At 43.3% G+C, this 17,500-nt stretch overlaps 1 protein-coding gene across 4 annotated transcripts in view; it reads right to left on the reverse strand.

Moving 5' to 3' along the window:
* Positions 1-17,500, reverse strand: part of unc5c (unc-5 netrin receptor C) — a 183,989-nt gene that overhangs the window by 63,437 nt on the left and 103,052 nt on the right. For all 4 annotated transcript variants that reach the window (XM_036977456.1, XM_036977455.1, XM_036977457.1 and 1 more), the window contains one exon: positions 7,669-7,812. In XM_036977456.1, the coding sequence (XP_036833351.1) occupies positions 7,669-7,812 (144 nt within the window). The remainder of the gene's footprint in view (positions 1-7,668; positions 7,813-17,500) is intronic.

Consider the following 17,500-nt stretch of genomic DNA (forward strand, 5'->3'; position numbering starts at 1 on the left):
CAGATTCTGGAAGGACATAACATAGGGCTGTTACAGACATCTTGTGCGAACGTAAATTGACGATTTATGGTTTTAGATGGCTTTAGCATTTAGTTTTTTGGATTCTGAAATAAAGGAGATCTGCTGACACGCAGATAAAGAAAATGTAAGCATCGACAGATGGATAGTGAAACGTCTTTTATGGAAGTAACCACAAAATGTTCCTCCCAGCTGGTTCAGAAATGGTCTCCTCATCACCATTGTAATTTGAGCAAAATAGAAACCACAAAGTGGAAAAGAGTGGATTTGATGCCTACATCCACACTATGTGACTGCTCCCCACTGGCATGTCTGAAACTGCTGCTGACACTGAGAGAGCGAGAGAGAGAGAGAGAGAGAGAGTGAGAGAGAGAGAGGGAGACAGAAAGAGAGGGAGACAGAGAGAGAGAGAGAGAGAGAGAGAGACAGAGAGAGAGAGAGAGACAGAGAGAGAGAAAGAGAGAGGGAGACAGAGAGAGAGAGGGAGACAGAGAGAGAGAGAGAGAGAGAGAGAGAGAGAGAGAGAGAGAGAGAGAGAGAGAGAGAGAGAGAGAGAGAGAGAGAGAGAGGGAATGCATTGGTTTGAGTGTGATCAAACCAATGCTATTAAAGAGTTGTGATGTTGGGCAGCAGGCTGGCAGGCCGGCATACTGTCAGACTGAAGGAGAGAGGAATGGCAAAAGAAGAATCACTCAGAAAGCTTCTGAAATGCCAATACTATAGTACAGCCATTGGCAGAGTTTGAATACAGAACTATGTAGACAATGGGGACTATTTTAAGGTGGCTGAGCATTTAACAACTCTCCAGTCATTCTCCATGGTGTAAGACTGTCCGGCAGACATTTGGAACTATCACAGAAGAAGTCTCAATTCCATGACATAAATATAACTCTCTGAGTCACTCAGTAGCCAGCCTGCTCTGGGATTTAAGGTTATAAATGATAATTATTTCTCTAGTCCGTACATAGTCTGTCCACCCATTTGATATTGAGTCCAAATGCCTCTTCCCAAAGCTGGACTTCAGCTGGTTTCAGTTAGAGGACTATCAAAAGAGAGAGAAGTCCAACTGGAATTGAAACAGTTTATTGATCATCTCACCACTCGACATCCCCTGCTGGAGGAGAAGAGCTTAACTCTGAGATGTTCTCATAACAAAATACATTAGCACCAGACTTTAACCAAAACCCCGCTGTACACCATAACAGCCGGATCAGCACCAGGGACCAAATAGCCCTGAAACACAAATACTAGGAGAACTGAAGTTCCATTTCAACCTCATGTCTGTCTTTAGGAGCATATGGTGCATTTCAGTGTCATAAAATGCTGAAATGGAAAGTTTGCATTGAAAGCAATTTCCGTAAAGATCAAGTATGAAATTAAAAGATTGGATCGTGCGTATAAGATTGAGGGAAACGTATTCAGATATACAGTAGCTTTGGGGAATTTCGTCAGTATGCTGTTTTTTTTATCAGAGAGAGAGAGAGAGAAGTGTGTGTGTGTGTGTGAGAGAGAGAAATGGAGGAACAGAGAGTGAAATGAGTAGCTCCTGAGTGATATTTATGAACCGTGTCTCCTTCCTCTCTGTTCTCCTCCTCCTCCTCCTCCTCTCCCAGGCTCAGGAGATGTGGAGCTGGGTGAGCAGCAGGGTATAAGGCTGAGTAGACATTCCTGTGGGAGTCACACCATTCCCTGTTACACCACAGAAATACCTCTGCCTCCCCAGGCCTCCCTACAGGCCCCAGCTACCACCACATTTGACTGCCATTATGCTAAGTGCATGGTGTTTGGCTTCTTGTCCTGCGAAATTACAGAAGTCTCACAGTTATGGGTTATTTCGACGCATTCTCTCCCTCACTTAATAAACCTATAAACCCTGATGCAGATGTAAACTAGAGGACTGGCGACCAGAGAGAATTACCAAGGTGAAACTTAATTAGATGAATGTGAGCTTTACTAGTTTTGTGAAAAATAACAACGCCACAAACACATACAATTTCAGCTTCTAGGTTCAGTATAACGGGTTTAATTACCTAGGTCAATTGAAGGACATTTTTTGTTGGTTTTTCTGAGAAGTCATTCATTTCATTTGCTTGTGTACCCATTTCAGCGTCTCTATGGTGTTTAATGACGCTATCGAAATACCTCAAGAATGGTGGCAAGTCATTCTGAGGTCGCAACAAGTACAGAATGTCACAGTAAAGTTGCATAGGAATAAACCACCAGGTAGAACTATAAGCATCCCCTGACCTGTCGGTCAGGTCACAGGTATCTAGAGTAACCATGGAGAGGAAAGTGGAGTCAGGTAAATCACTGGCCAATGAGAGTCCATGTCATTTTAGCAGAAGGGAAACGTGGGCTGCAATACATCACAATAACACACACCCAAACAGTCACGAACGTACCACAAATCACAGTGGGGGGGAAAGAATACTCCGGGTCCACAGAGGACAGCCTTTATGACACCACCCGCCTCACAGTGTTAAAATTGATCACTGTACATGCCCCCCCCCCCCACCACCACCACCTGAATTTATCAGCCCTGAGTGTTACTTAGCCCCTGATTAAACCATCTGTTTAAGGAGGGGAGGGAGGGGGGGAAGGGGGGGAACTAGTCCAGAGTTTCCATTAGTCTCCAGAGGGACTGTGGCTATCTATGAGGTGGCCTGGGTCTGCCAGGAAGCCCAGGAGAGAGAGGAGCTACAGTAATCCATTCAGGACAATCTAATAGCGGGGCAAGAGGGATCCATTCTAATAGCAGAGCGAGAGGGATCCATTCTGATAGCAGAGCAAGAGGGATCCATTCTGATAGCAGAGCAAGAGGGATCCATTCTGATAGCAGAGCAAGAGGGATCCATTCTGATAGCAGAGCAAGAGGGATCCATTCTGATAGCAGAGGAAGAAGGATCCATTCTAATAGCAGAGGAAGAAGGATCCATTCTGATAGCAGAGGAAGAAGGATCCATTCTGATAGCAGAGCAAGAGGGATCCATTCTGATAGCAGAGGAAGAAGGATCCATTCTAATAGCAGAGGAAGAGGGATACATTCTAATAGCAGAGCAAGAGGGATCCATTCTGATAGCAGAGGAAGAAGGATCCATTCTAATAGCAGAGGAAGAGGGATCCATTCTAATAGCAGAGGAAGAGGGATCCATTCTAATAGCAGAGGAAGAAGGATCCATTCTAATAGCAGAGGAAGAAGGATCCATTCTAATAGCAGAGGAAGAAGGATCCATTCTAATAGCAGAACAAGGGGGATCCATTCTAATAGCAGAACAAGGGGGATCCATTCTAATAGCAGAGGAAGAAAGATCCATTCTAATAGCATAGCAAGAAGGATCCATTCTAATAGCAGAACAAGGGGGATCCATTCTAATAGCAGAGGAAGAAGGATCCATTCTAATAGCAGAGCAGGAGGGATCCATTCGAATAGCAGAACAAGGGGGATCCATTCTAATAGCAGAACAAGGGGGATCCATTCTAATAGCAGAACAAGGGGGATCCATTCTAATAGCAGAACAAGGGGGATCCATTCTAATAGCAGAACAAGGGGGATCCATTATAATAGCAGAACAAGGGGGATCCATTCTAATAGCAGAGCAAGGGGGATCCATTCTAATAGCAGAGCAATGGGAATCCATTCTAATAGCAGAGGAAGAAGGATCCATTCTAATAGCAGAGCAAGAGGGATCCATTCTAATAGCAGAGGAAGAAGGATCCATTCTAATAGCAGAGGAAGAAGGATCCATTCTAATAGCAGAGCAAGAAGGATCCATTCTAATAGCAGAGGAAGAAGGATCCATTCTAATAGCAGAGCAAGAAGGATCCATTCTAATAGCAGAGCAAGAAGGATCCATTCTAATAGCAGAGCAAGAAGGATCAATTCTAATAGCAGAGGAAGAAGGATCCATTCTAATAGCAGAGGAAGAAGGATCCATTCTAATAGCAGAGGAAGAAGGATCCATTCTAATAGCAGAGCAGGAGGGATCCATTCGAATAGCAGAACAAGGGGGATCCATTCTAATAGCAGAACAAGGGGGATCCATTCTAATAGCAGAACAAGGGGGATCCATTCTAATAGCAGAACAAGGGGGATCCATTCTAATAGCAGAACAAGGGGGATCCATTATAATAGCAGAACAAGGGGGATCCATTCTAATAGCAGAGCAAGGGGGATCCATTCTAATAGCAGAGCAATGGGAATCCATTCTAATAGCAGAGGAAGAAGGATCCATTCTAATAGCAGAGCAAGAGGGATCCATTCTAATAGCAGAGGAAGAAGGATCCATTCTAATAGCAGAGGAAGAAGGATCCATTCTAATAGCAGAGCAAGAAGGATCCATTCTAATAGCAGAGGAAGAAGGATCCCATTCTAATAGCAGAGCAAGAAGGATCAATTCTAATAGCAGAGGAAGAAGGATCCATTCTAATAGCAGAGCAAGAAGGATCCATTCTAATAGCAGAGGAAGAAGGATCCATTCTAATAGCAGAGGAAGAAGGATCCATTCTAATAGCAGAGCAAGAAGGATCCATTCTAATAGCAGAGCAAGAAGGATCCATTCTAATAGCAGAGCAAGAAGGATCAATTCTAATAGCAGAGGAAGAAGGATCCATTCTAATAGCAGAGGAAGAAGGATCCATTCTAATAGCAGAGGAAGAAGGATCCATTCTAATAGCAGAGCAAGAAGGATCCATTCTAATAGCAGAGGAAGAAGGATCCATTCTAATAGCAGAGCAAGAAGGATCAATTCTAATAGCAGAGGAAGAAGGATCCATTCTAATAGCAGAGGAAGAAGGATCCATTCTAATAGCGGAGGAAGAAGGATCCATTCTAATAGCAGAGGAAGAGGGATCCATTCTAATAGCAGAGGAAGAAGGATCCATTCTAATAGCAGAGGAAGAAGGATCCATTCTAATAGCAGAGGAAGAAGGATCCATTCTAATAGCAGAGGAAGAAGGATCCATTCTAATAGCAGAGGAAGAAGGATCCAGTCTAATAGCAGAGGAAGAAGGATCCATTCTAATAGCAGAGGAAGAAGGATCCATTCTAATAGCAGAGGAAGAAGGGATCCATTTTAATAGCAGAGGAAGAAGGATCCATTCTGATTTGAAGGAAAGGTTAGCCCTGGCAGGCTGCTGATCATGGCTGATTATGTGGAGGTGGAGGCATTGGCGGACTTACCATTAGGCAGAAGAGGCAATTGCCTCAGGCCTCACATCATCAAGGGGCCTCATGAGCTGGGCATTAACTTTGTTTTGCTCCATTCGAGGTAAAATAAATAAATGAATACAAAAAAATCCCCATCAAAATCTGTCTGTTTAAGCTCGAGATATCTGTCGGCATGGGCTCAATGCACTGCATCTGCAGAGGGCAGAGCTACAGTACAGAGCTACAGTACAGAGCTACAGTACAGAGCTACAGTACAGAGCTACAGTACAGTCAGGGGTGTTTGTCAGACTGTCTCGAAAATGGTTCTCTCACGAACACGTCTGTAGTGTCCAAATGGTTTGGCCTACAAAATGAATATGACCCCTCTAAGGAAATATGAGACTCTCACGAACACAATGGTGTTCTCCATTTTTCTCTACAGGACTCGTCTGAAAGTAACCCGGTACTGGCCCGAAAGATATATAGAAGTGAATCGGGAATTTGCACATAAAAGGTATACAGGTAATTCCATGGTAAAAAAATATTTGAGGTATTTTTCTGTTTTTCAATATATGTTGGTGCACTGTTGCACATACGACACTAATATAGTGAGCACTATTGGAGCTGCGCCCAAAAAACGCCATTTGATTGGTTTGACGTGTAGCGAGATGTCACTGATTTACCTACTTAGCTATTTCTCTGCTGTGAACTTCCCCAGGCTTACCCGTATTAGGGGAGCCTGGTTGTCGACGAGGCTAGCTTACAAGAAACTCAGACTGGCCCCTGCAGGGGGCCTCTGAATCACTAAGTCCACCCATAGGTGGAGCTGAAGGTGGAAGTAGAGGTGGAGGTGGAACAGCTAATGATGTGGAGGTAGAGGTAGAGGTGGAGAGCAACGGGGGAACTCTGTGGAGAGACTGCAGGGGACTACTCCATCAGTCAGTGGCTGGCCTGGCCTGGCATACCAACACAGGTAGCCTACGGCTAAAGTAAGGTGGAAGACAGAGCTGGTAAGATGAGAGCAACTGAACTGGCCTTGAAGCTATGTGCAATGGGCCCAGGCTTGTGACTTTAGTAGGACTGTATAGGCAGTCTTAACTGATGAGTAGTAACAGAGGTACAAGCTCAGTTCTTTCTCAGAAACCTAGTTGTGTGTTATCCTGACAGGGTCCCTGAAAGGCTTTAGTTGCGGGCCCTCTGACACCCGTCACAATGGACATCGAAGCACTAAGTGTCCCCAAACTGGATTCAGGCGTAATCGTAAAAGAGTACATGTAAATCTGTCTCCCTACATTTAGTATGATATGTTACATTTCGTATAGTATGTATTCATTTGTGTATGTCCATCGCCCATTTCGTTATGAATTACAATTCACATGATATGTTACGAATTGCAATTCGTACAGTATGTTACGTATTTGCAATATGTATCATAACAACACATTTCTATTTGTTGTTGCTACCGTTAGCTGGGTGGCTAACGTTGGCTAGGTTAGGGGTGAAGATTTAGGTTAAAGGGTTAAGGTTAGGGTTAAGGGAAAGGTTAGTAACATGCTAAGTAGTTGTAAAGTAGCTCAAAAGAAGTAAGTAGTTGCAAAGTTGCTAGTTAGCTAAAATGCTAAAGGTGTCCGTGATGAGATTCGTTATATGGCGTGATACGCCTACCCTTCCACCCCGACCTTCCCTCTTCCGTTTTTTCCTTAAGTAACCTTCTGTCTTATGTAACCATACCCAATGTAACATATCATACTAATTTGAGTGTCTGAGATGTACATTTACTATGTTACGTCTAGTCTATGAGACCAGGTTGGTGTCCGAGAGACCTCTGTCACTCTATTAGGGAAAAAGAAAGACTGGACACAACATAGGCGGAAGTCAGAAATGCATAGGGTTCTGAAGATTGAAGCCCTGTGGCTCAGAGAAGATAAAGCGGGGAAAGATGTGTAAAAAGTAAATTGATCACTCAACAACCGAAAGACATACAAATACTCAGTTCTCTCTCTCACTCTGCCTTAGAGTTTCCACTTCCCTTCATGTTTTGATTGCCACATCCTTCGGGTGAAATAAAAATGGTTTAAGCACGGGTGAGGAAATAAGCGTGTTGTTGCTGAAAGACTTGTTTATATTTGGTATACTTGCCAGTCAAATTACTAACATAAGAAAAGGGAATTTGAGGACCACCAACAAATCAACGGAAACATTGGCAGAAACATGTATTTTATCCTTTCTACTTCATGTATACAACCCTCCCTGTCTCTGTTTCTCTCCATTTATACAGAATGTGACTGGAGTTTATGGGCTGTTTTAAGGGCCATTAGTTGTGAGAGCCCTTTCTTGACTGCCTGACAAACTGTTTCTGTTGTACATGCATGAGAATGTATCTGAACTCTCAGTGGCTTCTTTGACTGTCAGGACAAGGGATGGGGACAGGAATGGGTCCCAGTATGGGGACAGAGTTGAGGGGTTACAAAGGGGATATGGGTGAAGGGTTCATGGGTACTTACAGGCGATGCGGACGTGGGCCTTGCGGCTCTTGGTGGTCCCTGCAGAGCTCCAGGCTACACACTGACACCAGAAGTCCTCTGGCCCAAACAACTCCTCCACTTGCTGCCTTGTGATCTCAATACTGGCTTCTCGCACCACCAAGCCTGTGGAGGGGTGAGAGGGGGAGAGGGAGAGAGAGTCAGTACACCGGATCTACAGTATGCAGAGGTAGAACCAACACTAGCCTTGGGTAGAGAGAGGGGAAATTCAGAAGACGGAGCCAAAGCAATTTGAGGGAAATAATAGCTTAATCAAGTGAAATGAATGTTGCCCTCCCTGAGCATGGGCCTGAGAGGCGAGTGTGCCAGCAGCACAATCTAAAGCTTCATTAAGAGGTTGTCAATGGTAACCTTTCACATCTGGGAAAGGAAAAGAGAGGAAAGAAGAGGATGACACTAATACCAGATCCAAACAGATACAGATGTACCAATTCAAAAGGCCACAAACCACAACACCGCTCCTCCATTTAATATTAATACAGTTAAATGATCCATTGCATCGCATCTCAAAATCAGTCCACTGTCAAGACGGCTGCTTCTGGCGGCTGTTTGGCAATGGGTATCCCTGTGTGCTCTGTGCTGTGGGAGTTAGCCTGGCCCATATTGTGGTGAGTTGCAGTGGGATTGAGTTGTTCAGGTCCGGGGCTGTGCATGGGCCTGTGGGGGGAGGAAGCCTAGCAGTCTGATCAGCGTCATGGCTAACACAATCCTGTTTGCTAACTCCTCTGATTACTGCTCATCTGGGTGCCAGGGCCCAAACAAACAAATCAGCCCTGAAACAAACCCCTCTACCCACTGCACAGCTGCCCCTTCAGCTCAGATTACTGGGATAATGCTGTGTGTACTGTGTGTGTGTGTGTGTGTGTGTGTGTGTGTGTGTGTGTGTGTGTGCGTGTGTGCGTGCGTTTGTGCGTGTGATCGCGCGTGTGTGTATAGCTGGAAGTGCCAGGCTGCTTGGCACTGAGTATTCATGGATGATTCTTTGGTTTCTCAGCCCCTCATCCTTTTATCTTCTAATGTATTACTGAGAGGATTAGACAGAATGGAGGTGGAGGATCTGACAGTTCTCTGACAGGAGAAACTTAGCAGCACAAACATTCAATACACACAGCAATCTATCTATAGACAGATAGAGAGGAGTCCTATGGCAACAGCCATACACCATAAATAACAAACAATGCAGTTGACAGTCTGCCGTATAAACTTTAGCTAACAGAACTATTGATCCACAGTGTTGGGGAGAGAGACAGAGAGAGAGAGAGAGACAAAGAGAGAGAGAGAGGGAGAGAGAGAATCTGAAGTCAAATGTCTAGTATTTGCTGCTGATCTGGTGCTTCTGTCCCTAATCAAGGAGGGTCTACAGCAGCACATAGATATTCTGCACAGATTCTGTCAGACCTGGTCCCTGACAGTAAATCTCAGTAAGACAAAAATAATGGTGTTCCAAAAAAGGTCCAGTTGCCAGGACCAGAAATAGAAATTCCATCTAGACACCTTTGCCCCAGAGCACACAAGAAACTATACATACCTCGGCCTAATTCGACATACCAATTAGGATCTGGCTAAAAATACTTGAATCAGTTATCGAACCCATTGCCCTTCATGGTTGTGAGGTCTGGGGTCCGCTCACCAACCAAGAATTCACAAAATAGGACAAACACCAAATTGAGACAAATTTGGTGTATAATATCCTCTGTGTACAACGTAAAAATAAAAAAAAATGCAGGGCAGAATCAGGCCGATACCCATTAATGATCAAAATCCAGAAAAGAGCTGTTCAATTCTACAACCATCTAAAAGGAAGCGATTCCCAAACCTTCCATAACAAAGCCATCACCTACAGAGAGATGAACCTGGAGAAGAGTCCCCTATGCAAGCTGGTCCTGGGGCTCTGTTCACAAACAAACCCCATAGAGCCTCAGGACAGCAACACAATTAGACCCAACCAAATCATGAGAAAACAAAAAGATAATTACTTGACACATTGGAAAGAATGTACAAAAAAAACAGAGCAAACTAGAATGCTATTTGGCCCAAAACAGAGAATACACAGTGGCAAAATACCTGGCCACTGTGACTGACCCAAACTTAAGGAAAGCTTTGACTATGTACAGACTCAGTGAGCATAGCCTTGCTATTGAGAAAGGCCGCCGTAGGCAGACCTGGCTCTCAAGAGAAGACAGGCTATGTGCACACTGCCCACAAAATGAGGTGAAAACTGAGCTGCGCTTCCTAACCTCCTCCTAATATGACCATATTAGAGACACACATTTCCCTCAGAATACACAGACACACAAAGAATTCGAAAACAAACCAAATGTTGATAAACTCCCATATCTATTGGGTGAAATACCACAGTGCCATATCACAGCAGCAATATTTTGACCTGTTGTCACCAGAAAAGGGCAACCAGTGAAAAACAAACACCAGTGTAAATACAACCCATATCTATGTTCATGTATTTTCCCTTCTGTACTTTAACTATTTGCACATCATTTGACATTTGAAATGTCTTTATTCTTTTGGAACTATTGTGGGTGTAATGTTTACTGTTCATTTTCATTGTTTATTTCACTTTTGTTTATTATTTACTTCACTTGCTTTGGCAATGTTAACATATGTTTCCCATGCCAATAAAACCCTTATAATTGAGAGAGAGAGAGAGTAGAGCTGTGTTGTAATAAGGTTGGGGGCAGAGAGAGCAGACTGAGCCAGAGAGTCACTTTATAATCCACCATGCAAACTGCTCCTCTGCCTCCTCTCCTCCCATCTCCCCTCTGGCCTCACCTCATGTGCCCTCTACACCTCCCTGTCAAACTCTCTTCTCCTAACAAACATGTTGAGCTGGGGTTAACAGCCAACCCCACCACTCTCCACTGAATTCGGTTAGAGACTAGAGGAGCGTAAGGTAGGGTCATTTGATAGGTAGATGTTTGGTGGGTTTTATCCCCTATGATAACTACCGTAAAACTTGAATGTAACGCAGAGGTTCAAATAGCCACCTGTCCCTTTTAACACGTTTCAAATAAATGCGTGTTCTGACCTTAGTTCTGTTGTTATGTTTATGTTATGTTTTAGTATGGTCAGGGTGTGAGTCGGGTGGGTTGTCTATGTTCCTTTTTCTATGATTTGGTATTTCTGTGTTTGGCCTGCTATGGTTCTCAATCAGAGGCAGCTGTCAATCGTTGTCCCTGATTGAGAACCATACTTAGGTAGCCTGGTTTCACCCTTTGAGTTGTGGGTTGATTATTTTCTGTTCAGTGTTTTTGTATTCACCGTTCAGGACTTTTTCGTTCTCGTTATTTTGTTTTGTGTTTATGATAATAAATGATCAATATGGACACTTACCACGCTGCGCATTGGTCCTCCTCTTCTTCCACCAACAACGGCCGTTACAGAGAGTAAATTACTTGTTTACGAGGTTACCATGAATGACCATTAATTGTTTACAAAGGTTTGATGTTTGATTTGTTACATTCAATTATTCAGTAATGGCTCAAAATATTGTGGCAATCGTCCGTTTCTATCGCCAGTAAGAAACTGTTAGACATTAGCTGCTAACAGCTGAGAACTGCTAGCTAACTGCCAAGCACAAAAACAGTCAACAAATTTGGGAGTACAGATAGGAGAATAATTATTGTCAAGGAAAATGTTTTTTTTTCTCGAAAGACAAAAGAAACGTGACACAGTGTATGAATGATAACACATTAGTGCAGGAAATGAAGAAATTTATTAAAAATGCTGGAAGTGAATGCTGGAATTCAACAATTAACTATGCAAATGACTATGCAAATGCTATGTGCATTAAAGAAATAGAGGCCTGGCTCAAATAGAAGCCTGTCTCTAATCAGCAACTGTTGTGTTCAATGATTTAAGCAAATAATGGCCGGGCTATTAATTGGACTTTTACGGTGCCCTATTTCCCCATACACTCCCATCCATTACTGTAAGAATCCTCCTGAGCTGTGCACCTCTCTGTTTTCTCAACTCTTTTTCTCCGGAGCGTACGGGTAGCCTCTAAATGAAGAGGAGGAGAGAGGAGAGAGAAGAGGAAAACACATGGCTGATTCCTTCAGGTTCAGGAGCTTTAGGAGTCTCTTTGTACAGACACACAGACACCCAGCACACTGACGTCGTACACAACAGCTTAGCACTCATACAACATTTACACTGTGGGCCGACAGGCAGGCAGAGAGAGAGGCAAAGCTACCGCCATTCTGGCAGCAAATACGGCGTGTGTGTGTGAACGTGCCTTTGTGAGTCCTTGAACCTCTCTTTAGGTGTGTGTGTGTGCACGCACAGGTGTGTGCCTGCGTGTGTGTACAGGAGCGTGTACGAGCCTTTGCGTGTGCATTTGAATGTGTGTGTATGTGCCAGTGGGTGCCGACGTCTGTGAGTTTCTGTGTGTGTGGGAATGAGAGAGAGAGAGAGAGAGAGAGAGAGAGAGAGAGAGAGAGAGAGAGAGAGAGCTACTGTACAGAGATTTAGAGAGATGGGTCACGGGTCAGGAAGTTGGGAGAATATCACACAGAGTAGCAGAGTGGAAATCAATAGGGGTAACTATAAAAAGGGCCCGTATTCTCCATGGCCGGAAAGTGTGGCAGAATAAGTAGTATGTAAGAACCCAGTAGTGCCTGCCTCTGAGGAAGGCTTTAGTGTCCACACAGAACAGGCGGCATCCATATGTTGATATTTAGACTGAGTAAGTAAAGACACCGACATATCTACGTCAATTCGCCATGTCCAGTCAAGACAATCAGGAATTGTAGCGCTGAGTCAGAATAGACTGACATACTGGACTCGTCTTTACAGCAATCACCATGTCCAGTCAACAAGATAGCCGGCTACCACCCGGTACTCAACCCTGAACCTTAGAGAATGCTGCCCTATGTACATGTGCATCCTGTTTTACCCACTTTATATGTACAGTGCCTTGCAAAAGTATTCGGCCCCCTTGAACTTTGCGACCTTTTGCCACATTTCAGGCTTCAAACAAAGATATAAAATTGTATTTTTTTGTGAAGAATCAACAACAAGTGGGACACAGTCATGAAGTGGAACGACATTTATTGGATATTTCAAACTTTTTTAACAAATCAAAAACTGAAAAATTGGGCGTGCAAAATTATTCAGCCCCTTTACTTTCAGTGCAGCAAACTCTCTCCAGAAGTTCAGTGAGGATCTCTGAATGATCCAATGTTGACCTAAATGACTAATGATGATAAATACAATCCACCTGTGTGTAATCAAGTCTCCGTATAAATGCACCTGCACTGTGATAATCTCAGAGGTCCGTCAAAAGCGCAGAGAGCATCATGAAGAACAAGGAACACACCCGGCAGGTCCGAGATACTGTTGTGAAGAAGTTTAAAGCCGGATTTGGATACAAAAAGATTTCCCAAGCTTTAAACATCCCAAGGAGCACTGTGCAAGCAATAATATTGAAATGGAAGGAGTATCAGACCACTGCAAATCTACCAAGACCTGGCCGTCCCTCTAAACTTTCAGCTCATACAAGGAGAGGACTGATCAGAGATGCAGCTAAGAGGCCCATGATCACTCTGGATGAACTGCAGAGATCTACAGCTGAGGTGGGAGACTCTGTCCATAGGACAACAATCAGTCGTATATTGCACAAATCTGGCCTTTATGGAAGAGTGGCAAGAAGAAAGCCATTTCTTAAAGATATCCATAAAAAGTGTAGTTTAAAGTTTGCCACAAGCCACCTGGGAGACACACCAAACATGTGGAAGAAGGTGCTCTGGTCAGATGAAACCAAAATTGAACTTTTTGGCAACAATGCAAAACTTTATGTTTGGCGTAAAAGTAACACAGCTGAACACACCATCCCCACTGTCAAACATGGTGGTGGCAGCATCATGGTTTGGGCCTGCTTTTCTTCAGCAGGGACAGGGAAGATGGTTAAAAATGAATGGGAAGATGGATGGAGCCAAATACAGGACCATTCTGGAAGAAAACCTGATGGAGTCTGCAAAAGACCTGAGACTGGGACGGAGATTTGTCTTCCAACAAGACAATGATCCAAAACATAAAGCAAAATCTACAATGGAATGGTTCAAAAATAAACATATCCAGGTGTTAGAATGGCCAAGTCAAAGTCCAGACCTGAATCCAATCGAGAATCTGTGGAAAGAACTGAAAACTGCTGTTCACAAATGCTCTCCATCCAACCTCACTGAGCTCGAGCTGTTTTGCAAGGAGGAATGGGAAAAAATGTCAGTCTCTCGATGTGCAAAACTGATAGAGACATACCCCAAGCGACTTACAGCTGTAATCGCAGCAAAAGGTGGCGCTACAAAGTATTAACTCAAGGGGGCTGAATAATTTTGCAAAGTTCAAGGGGGCCGAATACTTTCGCAAGGCACTGTACATACTGTATTCTAGCCAAGGCTCATCCTACATAACTACTATTGTACACACCTTTTCTATTCATATACTGTCCATATACTGTCCATATACTGTCTATATACTGTCTATATACTGTCCATATACTGTCCATATACTGTCCATATACTGTCTATATACTGTCCATATACTGTCCATATACTGTCCATATACTGTCTATATACTGTCTATATACTGTCCATATACTGTCTATATACTGTCCATATACTGTCTATATACTGTCTATATACTGTCCATATACTGTCCATATACTGTCTATATACTGTCTATATACTGTCCATATACTGTCTATATACTGTCTATATACTGTCCATATACTGTCCATATACTGTCTATATACTGTCCATATACTGTCTATATACTGTCTATATACTGTCCATATACTGTCTATATACTGTCCATATACTGTCCATATACTGTCCATATACTGTCTATATACTGTCCATATACTGTCCATATACTGTCCATATACTGTCTATATACTGTCTATATACTGTCTATATACTGTCTATATACTGTCTATATACTGTCTATATACTGTCCATATACTGTCCATATACTGTCCATATACTGTCTATATACTGTCTATATACTGTCTATATACTGTCTATATACTGTCCATATACTGTCTATATACTGTCTATATACTGTCCATATACTGTCCATATACTGTCCATATACTGTCTATACATACACCATGCACATACATTTACATCCTGGGCTCTGGTCTGGAAGCCACATTCCTGCAATTCTATGTATTTAAATACTGTATATTTAAATACTGTATTCTCAATGTGATATCCAAAGGATAATGTGATATCCAAAGGATAATGTGATATCCAAAGGATAATGTGATATCCAAAGGACAATGTGATATCCAAAGGATAATGTGATATCCAAAGGACAATGTGATATCCAAAGGATAATGTGATATCCAAAGGATAATGTGATATCCAAAGGATAATGTGATATCCAAAGGACAATGTGATATCCAAAGGACAATGTGATATCCAAAGGACAATGTGATATCCAAAGGACAATGTGATATCCAAAGGACAATGTGATATCCAAAGGACAATGTGATATCCAAAGGACAATGTGATATCCAAAGGACAATGTGATATCCAAAGGACAATGTGATATCCAAAGGATAATGTGATATTCAAAGGACAATGTGATATGCAAAGGACAATGTGATATCCAAAGGACAATGTGATATCCAAAGGACAATGTGATATTCAAAGGACAATGTGATATCCAAAGGACAATGTGATATCCAAAGGACAATGTGATATGCAAACGGGAAGCTGCTTATCTGTCTCCTTTGTGAATCATTGTGACCACTACTAAAGCAAGCTCTATGCCTCATCTTTCTAGTGACATCAGACGCGACTGAGATCAGGGGGCGAGATTAACAGTTAGGCTCGGAGATCAGATAGTGACCTCATACCCTGACATCATACATTTACTTAGCTAGAACTACTAACCACATTTACTATGTATTGTAAAATGTGATATGGTATCATTACAGTACTGACTACACACAGGGCTGAAATATACTTCTGGGAACAGAAGGCACGCAAACAAGCCACTGCAACTGATATCTCTACAGTGATCAGTGGCCTGAGATGTCGCTACCCCGTCTCCCACACACCCTCTGACTGTCCATTAGTTTGACACAAAATGATTCTCCAATCTGTCCCATTAAACGATAGCTGGCATGGGACTCTGGATGGACCGATGGAGATGATTCATTATTAATGCCATCATTAACGCTAGCTCCTTTTATTGATCACTCGCTGGCATGCAGGCTGCTGGAGCAGCAGGCCCTGTGAGGGTTGGGGGCCCCCAAATGAAGAGCACCGCTCCTGTTTGATGCTACCAGACATAACTCTTACAGGATGGATGGTGAGCTGTGTGTCTCCAGTGTGTCTTACACAGCTACGCTGCTCATACATATGATTAACTCTGGGCTCATTTGTTCAGATCGATGCCTACAGCTCATTGGAGACTAGAGCTTGGAGATCAGCACAGGCCCGCCTCTCAACCTGTAGTGTACTCAAGGTTTAAAAAAGCTTCGAAAGGTTGTAATTTCCACTTAAACATTTCAGACTTGACAACAAAAGAATGTATCAACCCGTACAAAAATATCTATTAATCGAAAACGCACATAATAATTTGCATTTCCTGTTGCTGCAGCGTTAAGATAGTACATCTGTAGGCAGCTATAGTTTTTATTCGATGAAATTGAAATAGATTTCATCCTCGTCTTCGGGGCGCAGAAAAACCCTGTTTAAAATGTTATACTAGCCTAACCCCCTGAACTAAATCTATCAATCAAACTCAAATCCGAGCATGACGTAAATCAAGATTTGGTAAGGACACAAAAACAACAGTATAGTTTACTCCCTGCCAGCGTTTGAGAGGTGAGATGAATGGTGCAGTTCTAGCGTGGGTGTTCCTCTAGTGAGGCAGCGCCGCACGTCTTCTACAGCAGGGCCATGGTGGAGCACAGCACTAATGATGCTGTTCCTCAGTCTGGGTAGGAAGGAGAGGCAGCAGCAGCAGCAGCAGCAGGCCAGCTGCCTCTATTTCTACACTGAGATAGAGACAGAAATGCTTTGGCTGGAGCCTGCGGTCTGACTGACAACAACAACACACCCTGTTTCTCCTTCACTCTCTCCTTCACTCGCTCTCTCCCTCTTTCCAGAACTCTCTCCGTCTCTCTCCATCGCTCTCTCTTTATCGTCGCTCTCTCCCAACTCAGTCCCTCTCTCCATCTTTTTCCCTAGCAGTCTCTCTCTCCATCACCCCCTCTCAATCCCCCCCTCTCTCCTCTAATCTACTGTCATGTTGTAGAGCGAGAGAATGTATGTGCACAGCCTGTGGGCTTTGGTGCAGGGAATGCAGTGTATGGTTGTGGTTGTATGAGTGTGTCAGTTAAGAACAAATTCTTATTTACAATGACAGCTTAGGAACAGTGGGTTAACTTCCTTGTTCAGGGGCAGAACGACAGATTTGTACCTTGTCAGCTCGGGGATTCGATCCAGCAACCTTACGGTTACTGTCCCAATGCCCTAACCACTAGGCTACCTGCCGCCATATGTGTGCGGTTGTATGTGTGTGGCCGTATGTGTCTGGTTGCATGTGTGTGGTTGCATGTGTGTGGGTTGGTTTCCTTTTACCAGACAATCTTTGTGCCACGATGGCAACCTCTTCTTTGTCAACGCAAAACTTTCCTTCACAACAGCTCAAAATCCTACAGCCTCATGTCAAGATGACAGTTTCTTTTTTTCATATCTACACGGGTATATATAGTAGCTCTACGTGTGTGATTTAGAAGAGGTATGTTCAACCCTGGTTTCAG

This window comes from Oncorhynchus mykiss, chromosome 5 (assembly GCF_013265735.2).
Source record: "Oncorhynchus mykiss isolate Arlee chromosome 5, USDA_OmykA_1.1, whole genome shotgun sequence".
NCBI lineage: Eukaryota > Metazoa > Chordata > Actinopteri > Salmoniformes > Salmonidae > Oncorhynchus > Oncorhynchus mykiss.